General features: G+C 67.0%; 1 protein-coding gene across 1 annotated transcript; it reads right to left on the bottom strand.

Moving 5' to 3' along the window:
• Positions 1 to 244: 244 nt before the first annotated feature.
• Positions 245 to 7,198, bottom strand: PKP3 (plakophilin 3). Its single transcript, XM_064425733.1, has 13 exons — positions 6,964 to 7,198; positions 5,908 to 5,984; positions 5,098 to 5,804; positions 4,584 to 4,707; positions 4,237 to 4,441; positions 3,869 to 4,043; positions 3,603 to 3,720; positions 3,195 to 3,362; positions 2,683 to 2,868; positions 2,384 to 2,537; positions 1,990 to 2,182; positions 1,519 to 1,606; positions 245 to 1,274 (listed from the first exon to the last, which is right to left on the bottom strand). Exons 1-13 carry the CDS (start codon positions 7,181 to 7,183, stop codon positions 1,239 to 1,241), a joined length of 2,451 nt encoding a protein of 816 aa, XP_064281803.1. The 5' UTR covers positions 7,184 to 7,198; the 3' UTR covers positions 245 to 1,238.
• Positions 7,199 to 11,623: the final 4,425 nt, after the last annotated feature.

Below are 11,623 nucleotides of genomic sequence, written 5' to 3'. Positions count from 1 at the left end.
CCTCTCCCAGGTGCCATCGAAACGCAGGTGCAGGTGAGCATCACTCAAGGCTTTTATTTCAGGGGTACACAGGGCGGGGGGGTTGTACACAGACAGCTGCAGAGCCAAACACCCCGTGACCCCGAGCCTGGACCACACCAGTGCCACTCACCGTGGGGGCTGCTCCAGCCCCTCTGCCCACTCCCCCCATCCTCCCACCCCTCTACTCTACACTGTCCCCCCCCGGGTGCCCTGTGCCCCCCAAGCGTGGGGCTCCCCCAGCCCCAAATCCAGCGGCAGCCCAAAGCCACCCCCAGCGCACCCGTGCGTCCCCTCCCGGCCACCGCTGTGGCACAGAGAGCTTTGGACCCGTCTGCACCCAGCACCGGGGACACCGGGGACACCTCCCCACCCACGGGTGACACTGCTCAGCAAACACGACCCGGACAGCCCTGCCCGGATCCTGCTGTGCCAGCAGGGCCCAGCCCTGGCAGCAGCTGGTGAGGAACGACAGCAGCAGCTCTGCCACACTGGGACAGTCCCCACAGGGTGGCAGATGGAGCCCTGAGGCCCTCCCAGGCTTCCTGCAGTCAGGGCACAGAGCCCCACCAGGCAGCCCCCCTGCCCACCCTCCACAGCAAAGGGGGAATGCAGCGCTGTCACAGCGTCACTTCCCAGCTCCCTGCAGCCGCTGTGCCACCCCACAAACTGTGGGAAGCCACCTCAGAGCCCTCCAAGCCCCCAAGCCATGCAAAGCTCCATCCCCACCCAGCCAGGGCAGAACAAAAGTGTAACCCCGCAGCGCATCCCGCACTGGCACAGGGCGCGGACATCCCCGGCCCCGCAGCTCAGGGAGCTGGGATGAAGCACCCCCAGAAGCCCCCCCTGCCCCAGAACTGCTCTACAGGAGCCTTCCCAAATCCCTACAGCTCCTGCCTGCCCCCCCTGTCAAGCCAGGTTTTGCAGACAGCTGCCTGAGCATGGGGAGGGCCCCCAAGGGGTGCCATGGGGCAGCACCCCCCACTAAATGGAGTCCCAGTGGGGCCCCACAGCAGAGCCAAAAGCAGTCACTGGGTGTAAGCTGGGCAGGAGGGAGGACAAGTGTCCCCCAGCCAGGGAAGGGGACCTGGCAAAGGCGGGAGGCACATGGGATGTAGGGATTAGGCTACAGAGTGGGGGTCTGGCGGCAAGCAGCCTCCCCACGGCATGGCTGGCAGCATGGAGCATCCCAGCGAGGCATTCCAGCTCCCAGGGTGTCCTCACAGGCTGAGGAAGTCCTCCTTCCGGTACCCCTTCTGCAAGGAGACAGCCCCATCAGGCACAGGGAGCCCCTCTGCCCCGGTACTGATGGGCCACACTGTCCCCACCCCACCTGCATGGGGACAACGCTCTGGGATGTCCCCACACCTGAGGAAAAGCAGGTGTGGAGTGGGGCCCCAGCATATCCTGGGTGGTGTGGCTCTCCAGGATGAGTCCCCTGGCCTTGACTCCCCAGGGATGCTCCCAGTGGCTGCAGGGGGCTCTGGAATGGGTACATACCATCTTGAAGTCCCGGTGGAGCTTGGTGTACTGCCACATGTTTCCCAGGAGGCTGGCAGCGGCTCGGGAGGACTTCTCATTGTCTGAGCTGGGAAAGGAACAGGGTGCAATGAGGTTTTTGGGGACCACTGAGCATGGGACAGTGCCCATCAGCCCAAGGAGACCACTCTAGTGGGGTCTGGAGGGACTCGGGGCTTGATGAGGGTGGGGAGAGGCAGGAGGGGAATGGCTGGATCCCACAATAACAGGCAAGAGCAGGGAGAGGTTCCCTGATGGGAAAAGGCAGCTATGGTGATGGTGAGGTGACAAAGGGCTGGCAGGTGGCCACGAGGCCACTCTGAGCTAGTCTGGGGACTCCCAACAGCAAGGTTTTGGAAGGAAACTTGTGACCCTCTTCCACGGTGCTGGAGCAGGGAGGGAGCGGAGAGCAGGACAGGAGCCCGGCTGTGAGCTGGGACACGCAGCTCCCACCTGTCCCGTCGCTTCTTGATGAAGAAGAGCTTCCTGAGGCCGTCGAAGTAGACGATGTCGCGGGCGGCCATGGGGCTCTCCACCACCAGGTTGTTGAGCACCGCGATGATGTTCACGATGACGTCGGCAGGCGGGGCCTTGTCCCCGACACTCCCGGGCAGCTTCTCGATCAGGTGGCTGACCACCTTGGTGGCTGTGGGCAAAGGGCACATCAGGGCTGGTGGCCAGAGCCGGAGGGGACAGAGCCACGTCTGGGAACAGGGCATGGAGCAGCCCGCCGGCTCGGCTGCATGCGGGGACGCAGCAGGCAGGATGGGGCTGGGATGTGGCTGGAGACAATGGCAGGCAAAGGTTGGGAAGCACCCCCCAGCCCTGGTCGACCCCCGGCACTCACACATCTCGTCCTTGTTGCGGGCGTGGCGGGACAGGTTGCGGATGAGGCCGGTGAGGGAGCGCAGCTGGTGGTGGTCGGCAGTGCGGACACGGTCCAGCACGGGATTCAGGATGCGCTCCTGCTCCAGCGCCAGCCGGCTCAGCACACCCGCCCACTGCAAGGCAAACACCCCCTTGGAGACCCCGCCAGCTCCCTGCTCCTCCTCCCCCCACTCACTGGGAGCGGGGGGGGTGAACCCTGCCCAGGTGCCCCCCTCCCAGCACGGCTGTGGTGGGAGCCCCGGTGCTCCCGGGCCTCACCCTGCGGTCCCCGGCCGTGATGTTCTGCAGGGCTCCCGAGGCCGCCTCCGTCGTGTGCTTGTTGAGCTCGCAGCGCTGCAGCAGCCGGTTGTAGATGCCCACGATCTGCGGGTTCCAGAGCCACTCCATGCCCTTGGGGTCCTTGGAGACCTCCGTGAAGGTGACGATGTCTGCATTCAGGTAGTGCTGAGGGACAGGGGCATTGTTAGACTCCTCCTCAGTGTCCATCACTGCCAGCGCTGCCTTTCCCATACCTGCCCGGCCTGAACTGCTGGGCAGGGAGCTGGCAGGTCACCCTGGCTACATCATGCCCCATGGCGTGGAAAAGCGGGGGTTCAGCACCTGATTCACCCCAAGCACCTGATTCACCCTCCGTTGAGCTCACCCGTGTGTCCCACCCACCAGCTAAGGACAGCGTCCACCTCCGCCCTGGCATCACCTCCGCTGCCAGCGCTTCCCAGTGCCAGCCCCACCCCGGTGACACGGCCAGGATGTGCTGTGCCCCCACTGACCTCCCTGGCCTTCTTGCTCTGGGGGCTGAAGCAGCCCACCAGCTCCCCTGTCACCGTGCCACCGGCGTTCCTCCGGTGGCCCTCGAGGCGCTGCAGCGAGGACGGGGGCATCTCGTCGTACAAGCGGTAGGAGAGGTTGCGCAGGACACAGACAGCGTTCTCCACGCTCTGGGGGGCACAGGGGACATGAGGGAGTCATCCCTGGGCCACCTGCAGGGTGTGTCCAGCTGGCACAGGGGCTCTATAGCAGCGTCATGAGACTGGGTGTGCCCAGTGAGCCCAGCTGGTGGACTCCATGGAGCTGGGCTGGTTCTCCCAGCATCACACCAAGAGGTGCCTTTGCACAACAGGGCGGGGGAGCAGCACCTCAGCTCCTCTAGCCCCTGTAGGACCAGCTCGGGGGCTCACCTTGTCCTCCGACTTCCCCACCTCCAGGGAGCTGTTCACATAGTGGATCATGGAGTCCACCAGCCCGTGGCACTCGCGCATCTTCTGCCGGGTCTGCTGGCTGGCAGAGCTCAGGTTCCTGCATGGGAATGGGGTTCTGTCATGGAGAGAAGGGGATCCCCCACAGCCACCCCTTCCTGAGCCCAAAAAAGAGCCCTGTAGACAGAGCTCCTGTCTCTTCCTCCCTCCAAAACTTTGCTACCAGTGGGAGGACCTGGAGGAGATACCTGAGGAAGCCCGTGGAGTTGTAAAAGATCTCTGCCTCTGAGGGGTTCTGCTGGATGACACCTGAAGCCCCCAGCCCAGAGAGAGGGACCAGGACCAGGTCTGTGAGCTGCTCCAGGGTGTCCCGGGCCAGGCGATCCTTCAGGTTGTCACTGGAGGACAGATTCCACAGGATCCCTGCACAGAGGGGGACCCTCAGTACTGGAACGGCTGGAGAGCACACCCACCCCGACTCCCCTCCCCGGGGAGCTCATGCTGGTGACAACCAAGCAAAGGGATCATCCCTGTGGAGCCCCACTCACATGAGGGGAGCAGAGGCCACCCTGGAGGGGGAAGGAGGACTCCCACCCACGCCACCATTGTCCCCAACCTGTGACATTCTTGCGGAGCTCGTCGTCGGGCTCCCGCAGGGTGCGCATCAGCTCGTAGATGCCGTTCTCCTCCACCAGTGCCAGCTTGTTCTCGGCGTTGTCGTAGATGAGGTTGCGCATGGCGCCGGTGGCGTGGCGCTGCACCTCCTGGTTCGGGCTGTTGAACAGCTTCACCAGCTTGGGCATGGCCTGCAGGCTGCGGGCCTGGGGGACAGCCCGGGGGGTCAGACATGTTGTGTTCCCAGGGCTCCCTCAGGCCCCTGCACCTGCCCGTGGTGTCGGAGGGGCTGGGGAACCCCCTGCTCCCGCTGGGAAACTCCCTGCTCCCACCCTTCCCGGGGCTCACCTGCTTCTTGGCGCTGCTGTCGCTGTAGCACTTGTGCTGCAGGTAGGCAGCGCCCAGCACCTGCAGGTTGGGGTCACTGGCGATCAGGTACTTCACTGCTGAGGGCAGGTCGATGTCGTCAAACCTGGAACCACAGCCGGGTGAGTCCCAGCAGAGCATCCCACAGGATCCTCCACCTCTGCGCCCCACCGTGTCCCCAGTCTCCAAGGAGTCCCACCAACCCATCTCCTTCCCACTGTGCTCTGGGTACAGGACTCCATTTCCAGTGGGATGAGCATCATCCTCCTGCCATGTCTCAGGATGTGTCCATGGAGGAGCCAGGGTCAGGGGCAGGACACACTCAGAGGTCAGCCTGTGCGGTGGTCCAGGCTGCGCCCACCATCCCACCCCTCTCCCCAACATCCCTTGTGCCCAGTGGGAGCTGGAGGGGCTCACCCTCCTCCAGCAGGGTGGGACACACTCCTCCCGCAGTGGGGACAAGCACCAAGACACCCCGAGCAGCCCCGGCCCTCACCCGCCGGCGTGGCGCCCGAGCAGCGTGCTGTGCCCGTTGTACATCTCCATGGCGCGCGGCTCGGCGAGGTGGTGGCCGGACTCGGCCAGGCTGCGCACGGAGGGGGCGCGGGAGCTGTGCTCCCCCAGCCCCAGGAAGGCGCCGCCGCCTCCCGCCGGCATGGTGCCGAAGGAGCCGGCGCTCAGCCTCGAGCGGTTGTTGCTCTGGAAGCGCTGCAGCGTGCGCATGGCGGGCGCGCGGATGGTGCGGCTCGGCGGCCCCTCGGCGCCGTCCAGCCACTCGCAGCCGGCCTTGGCGGCCGTGCCGGCGCTCAGCTGCCGCTCGAAGGCGAAGGAGCGGCCGAAGCCGCCGCCGGCCTGGCTCTTGTAGAGCTGCCGGTGCCCCGGCGCGTCCAGCTGCTCCGACAGGACGCTGTAGCGGTCGTCGGCGAGCGGGAGCGGCCCGTCGGCCAGGCGCAGGGAGCGCAGCGACAGCGTGTCCAGGTTCTGCCGGCTGCGGAAGTTGCGCTCGTGGAAGGAGCTGGGCCGCGGCGAGGCGGTGGCCGCCTGCGAGGCCGCGTAGCCGGCCACGTACGCGCGGCCCTTGGCCGGGCCCCCGTTGCTGATGGTGGCCATGCGCTTGTGCGGCGTGAGGTCCACGGCCGAGCGCGAGGACCAGCCGCTGCCCCGCAGCGTGCCGAAATCCTTCTTGGCCAGCGGCTGGTACAGCTGCAGGGGGGAAATGGAAGGTTGGGAATCCATCCCTCCACCTCGGGAGCCCAGAGCTCTCCTCAGCGCAGGCGAGGCGGTGGGCAGGGGACAGGGTACGTACCGAGGCCTTGGGGTCCACCCCATTGCTCTGGGAGCGGGAGCTGAAGGAGGAGCGCAGGGTCGAGCTGTACTGACCGCCTGCAGGACAGCCACAGAGGAGGAGGCACAGTGAGCGTGGGCAGGGCAGGAAGGGAGCTGGAGATCAAAGATCGCCCCAGCTCATCCCAGGGGGACCTGCTGCGGGAACCGTGGCACCGCAAGCAGAACATGGGGGACAAAGGGGTGGGAGGAGGCTGCCTTCACCTGCCCGCTGGCCACAGGGAACAGAAGTGGCCTGGCCACCCCGCCTCGTGCCCCGACGGCGAGGGCACTAATTGCCACCTTGGCGGGGACGCCGCGGCTCAGCCCGGTCCCCCTGCCGCAGCTGGATCAGCAGCCCAGGCGTCCCCCACAGCCAGTCCCGGCTCCTCACCCCGGGAACGGCACCCGGAACCCCGGTGCCCCCCATGGCACCTCACGCTGCCCATCTGCCCTGCCACCGCCCCAGGGCCGCCGGTGGGACACGACAGGGACGGGACAGGGACGCCGCCAGTGCTGGCGGTGCCAGGAGCGTGACTCACGCCTGGGGCAGCCCTCGGGGTGTCACAGGGGTCTGTCCCCAGCACCGGGCTGCCCAGCGCGGGGGTCGGGGCTCGGGGGATCCCGGCGGTGCCGGGCGGGGCGGCAGGGCGGAGGCCGCCGGCGCAGACGTTAAATGGAGGAGCTGGAGCCCGGCCAGCGCCGCCGCTCAAGGCTGGGGGGGCTCTGCCAGGGCGGGAAAATCCTCCCTCCCTGCCAGCCCCATGCGGGGTGTGGGACCCCAGAAGCACAAAGCCCTCCAAGGGCAGGTGGGGGAACGGAGGCAGGACCCCGAGTGGGGTAAAACAAGCCCACGCTGGGGCTGAGCTACCCCTGGTCCCAGCGCTGGGGATGCTCGGGGGCACTGGGGGGACTCGGTCGGGGTGGGGGGCACCCCCCAACCCGCAGCCAGGCTGCACCCAGAACACAGTTCCGGCCGAGGGGCTCCCTCCCCCCCGTCCCACCGCGTGTTCCCAGGGGCTCCCGGGGGGTCTCCCACCTCTGGCGCCGTCGGCGAGGTCCTCGGGGCGGGCGGGCGCTTGCCCCCGCAGCATCATGCGGATGCGGACCTGCTCCTGGACGCGGGCGCTGCGCAGCCGCTGGGCCTCGGCCGCCTCCCGGCTACGCTCGTCCAGCTGCCGGTCCGAGGGCAAGGCCAGGGAGCAGACGCCGGCCTCGGGCTGCAGGGCCGACAGCAGGAAGGCGTTAGTCTCCTGCATGGTGCCGAGGGGCCGCGGCCAGCCCGGCCGCCCTGCGCAGGTGAGCGGCGGCAGTGGCGGCGTTCCGGCGTTCCCCAGCCCTAGGGAGGCTCCGTCCCGGCCCGTCCGTCCCGCCCCGCCGCCACGCCTCGCCGGGAAAAGGAGGGGGCCCCACCGAGGCCGCTGTCACTATTGACACCATCACCATCGCCACCGCCACAGGTGGAGGTGGCCAGGGGCGACCTCGGGGAGGAGGGAGGTGGTCCAGGGGTCTGGGGGTCCTACCTTGGGGAAAGCCAGGATTCCCTCAGACAATCACCACCTGACTCCTGGGCAGCTACACCAGTGAGCCCCAGACCCCCACACTGTCCCAATAATGAGCCCAAGACCCCCAGGAAATCCCCTAGAAGAGCTCTGGGCCCCCACAAAGCCTCCCCATTAACCTGTGCCACTGAACCCTGGACACCCACACTGTTTCTCCAGTGAGCCCTGGTGATGCATGTGGCCTCCTAGGAGAGCCCCAAGACCCTTGGAGAACCTTCCCGTTGACCTCCAGAGACTCACACAGCCCTGCCACTGAGCCCCAGACCCCTACAGTGTCCCTCCAATGAGCTCAAGACCCCCAGGAAACCTCTGAGGAGAGTGCTCTGGACCCCCATACGACCTCTCTGTCCAGCTCTGGACCCCCAGATTGTCACCCCAGTGAGGTCCACACCCCCACATGGGGTTCCAAAGGTGTCCCAGACCACCAGGGAGACTCCTCAACCAACCCTGACCACAAAGGCCCAGGCCACCTCCACAGGGACCCCCAGATCACTCAAGCCCCTCTCCAGGAGCGCTCTGGACCCCCATCTGGCACAGGGGTCCAACCCGTCGTGGGGGCTCCCTGCATTAATTCCTGGCTGGGCCCTCCCTGCTTTGCTTTTCAAATCAGCCGGGGAATGAAAAAACAACAATAATAAAAAAGAGGCGGCTGAGCGCCGCGGGCCCGCGGTGACGAACGCGGTGACTCAGGCCCCGCTGCCACCACAGCTACTAATTAGCCTCGCCCCACCTGCCGAGCCGCCCCATCCATTCAGACCGGGGCCACCACGTCCCCCCCGGCCCGCTGCGCTCGGGGTCAGCTCCCGAAATCCCCCGGCTGCCAGGGCTGTCCCGCAGCCCCGGCTGGATCAGCTCATTCCTGACCCGAGCTGCGGCCGCTCTCAGCCCCTGCTGCTCGGGGTCACGGAGGCTCCGTGTCACCGGCCGGGCGCTTTGGGGTGAGCGTGGCCACGCGGGGCTGGCTCTGCGGCCAGCCCTGGCTCGGCGTCACCGCCCCGGCAGCGACAGCAGCGTCGCGGGCAGGGCTGGGTGTACAGCGCCCGGCGGTGACAGCGTGTGCGCTCCGGTCGGGGGTGAAAAGGGCGGCTGTCCCCGAGGAATGTGCCGCCGTCAGCAGGAGCCGCGGCACGGGCGGGGTGGCAAGAGCTGCGGGCCAGCACTTTGGGGTGACAGTTCCCCGGTGGCTCCCCCAAATCCCCCTTGGTGGCACCATCCCGATGTGGCAAGGACCAACGTGCAGGCAAGCAACAACCCCCAACTTTGGGGTTTGTGGGAGCCCCCTTTTGCCCAGGGGCCACGCCTGGACCTTTTGGGGTACAGCACCCAGGAAAACCCCCGAGGTCCCCCCTGTTCTCCCAGCGCGGCACCACCCCACGGGCGCACGGCGTTTGGCAGCGCTCGGCGGGCGCTCCCAAGCCTCGGAGCCCGGATGAATCACGGGTTCCCCCCGCAGCGGGCGGGCGGGCGGAGGGGGTGGATCGCTCCCTCTGCAAGCCAACGCTTGCCCGCCCTCCCTGTGCCAGGATCCCGGGGGACCGGGGCCATCCCAGCAGCCCCCCAGCTCCGGGGGACAGAGGGGCTCCGGGGACAACCCCGAGCCCACTGGAACCCCCATTTTTCCCCAGCTCTTCCTCCCTCCCAAACCCGCATTCCCCCACCATAACACTGCCCTGCAGCTGACAACTGGAAATTCGGGGGTCCGGGGAGATTCGGGGCTGCTTGGAGCTGGAATTGGCAGCGCTTGCCTCATCAAGCAGTTTGTTAATTGGGGAAGGTCGGATAGCAGAGGGACACACCAGGGGGGCTTAGAAACAGCGAATCAGCACAAAGAAAACGTTTGAAGCAAAATCGAGGGATTCCTGAGGGGATCCGAGCCCAGCTGGAATGACACAGACCGAAATAAAGCCAATCCGGGGTCCCCAAAGCAGCCGCTGGCCACCCCCCGCCCGGAGCCACCTCTGTCACTCTCCCGCGGGGTGACAGAGCCACATTCCCGGGGAGCCCCGGCTCCTGGGAGCGCCGCGTCCTCTCCCACCCCGCGAGCAGCACCGTCCCCACGCCCGTGTCCCCAGGGCTGGCCGTGCCCGCCGGGGCCATCGGCGCTGGGGCGGGGAGCGGCCGCGGCGGCCGCAGCAGCCCGGACACGGCGCACGTGCCAGGAGCCACCCTGGGGACACCGAGGCACACCGAGGGAGGGAAAAGCCTCCTGTCCGGAGCTGGCCGCTGTTGGGCAGCCACCAGACCCGCGTGCTGGAGCCCCAGACCCCCGGCCAGTGGAAGAGGACAGCGTGCGTGGCAGGGCGAGTGACACCGGCTCCCCCCAGGGACCCGCGGTGGGCACGGTGGGGACAGCGGCGACGACGGCCGCGGGAGTGGCCGGCACGTACCTGGCTGGGTGGCCCCGGAGGGCAGCTGTCCTGCAGCATCCTCGGGCGGGCAGGTGCACCCCTGGGTGCTGCGGGGCGCGGGTGGGCGCCGGCGGCGGCGGCGGGCGTGGGGCGCACGGGCCCGCCCCGCACCTCGCCCAACCAGTCTCCTCGCCGGGGTTTTGCATGGAACCCGCTCGCCTCCCCGACCTCGGGGCTCTCAGGGGCTCCTCAAAACCTTCAGCACGGCCGGGGGTCCGGGGGGGCCAGCCCCCACAGCGGAGCCACGTCTCGGCCACCTGCAGGATGCTGAAAGAGTCCCCAGGGATCCCCACCGCCACCATGGCCATGATCCAATGGGTCCTTCCCAACACATCCCCCTGAACACCCAGCTCGGGGCACCCATGGGTGTAACGGGGAGGGTTTGGGGTGTCAGAAGGAGAAGATGGAGGAGAGGCAGAGCTTGGGGGGCACAGACATTTTGTGGGATGCAGGGGGCTCCCCGTGGTTGGCAGGGAGTGTGTTTGTGTGCGTGGGATGGAGCAGGAGCAGGAGCCCTTTGAAGCCAGATAAGCTGAGAGGGAGTGTTTGAAACGGGCCAAACCAGTTTGGGGGGGGTCACCACTTAGCTCCTACCACCAGTAACCCAGGCCCCCCACCACACCCCACACTCACCAGGGAATGCCAGGAGGGAGCCCCCCGGCAAAGCCCGGTGTGGGGCAGGAGGTGCCAGGACCCTCCACGTGGCCACTGCTGTCACGTGTGGCCTGTTCTCAGCCCGGGGGTGTCAGGGGCTCCCTGCGCTCCCCCCCCAGCCTCCACAACCTCCCCTCTCAGGCCCATGGCTGGGGCAGCCCCTCAGCGAGGGAACTCCAGGCTGGAGTTTGCCTCACCGCCCCGGACAAGCCCCGACACCTTCGCAGTGTCCCCGCAGGGCAGGGAGGGCCAGGGCTGATCCTCCAGGAGTGGGGACCTGCTCGTACCCCGATGTCACCTGCGGCTCCAACACCTGGCCCGGGAGAGGCTCCCTGTGGCTCCTGCAATCCCCATGATCCCTGTGTCAACCCGTGCCCACGGCTCAGCCACCACTGGAGAAACAAACCCTCTGGCACTGTGCTGCTGGCCCTGTCCCAGGCAGACACCATCAGCTGGCCCCAAACTGTCCCCAGCACCAGTGGGGCTGGCACTGCTGGCACCAGTCCCTCCCAGCACCAGCAGCAGCTCTGGATTTGGCTGGGCCCAGTGCCCGCTCTGATGGTGGTGGCTTTTGGAGCTCTCCTGGCTGGGAAGCTGCTGGAAAAGCTGTGCCTAAGGCCAGGCTGGTTTTGGGATAGGACTGGTGGCCCGGGGGCCGTGAGGCCACCCGCTCTGCCCAGCCACAGAGCAGCTCCCAGCGCAGCGGGCACAGCCCTCACCCACAACAAAGCGTTCCCAAAGTGCTGCAAAAAAACAGGGAGCAGGGCAAGGAGAGGGGAGAAACAACTCCTGCCTGCCAGGATGATCCCTTCCCAACAGAGCCTGGGGCCACAGCTACCAAATTTGGGACAAAAAAGCCCCCAGCTTGGCGGTTTGCTGATGGCACTGGGTGGCTGAGCTCCCCTTTTCCACCCTCACCTCAAACTCGGGATGCTCGGAGTGAGCCTGGGAGATGCAAATGGGGAATGAAACACCTGGGGGGAAACTCTAAGATTATTTCAAGGAGAAGCCCAGGGGATTTGAGAGACAGGGGCCTGTAGCAGGTGGGACACGACACAACCCTCGAGACACCCAC

The sequence above is a fragment of the Passer domesticus genome, chromosome 6 (genome assembly GCF_036417665.1).
Source record: "Passer domesticus isolate bPasDom1 chromosome 6, bPasDom1.hap1, whole genome shotgun sequence".
In the NCBI taxonomy this organism is placed as follows: domain Eukaryota; kingdom Metazoa; phylum Chordata; class Aves; order Passeriformes; family Passeridae; genus Passer; species Passer domesticus.
Note: the sequence above shows the minus strand (reverse complement) of the source record. Positions and strands in the feature narration are given on the sequence as shown.

Coding starts and splice junctions, on each gene's coding strand:
- PKP3 (XM_064425733.1), bottom strand. CDS start 7,183: ATGCAGGAGACTAACGCCTTCCTGCTGTCGGCCCTGCAGCCCGAGGCC. Junction 5,985..6,963: donor CCTCGCCGACGGCGCCAGAG/GTGGGAGACCCC, acceptor GCTGTCCTGCAG/GCGGTCAGTACAGCTCGACC. Junction 4,044..4,236: donor GCTCCGCAAGAATGTCACAG/GTTGGGGACAAT, acceptor CCCTCTGTGCAG/GGATCCTGTGGAATCTGTCC.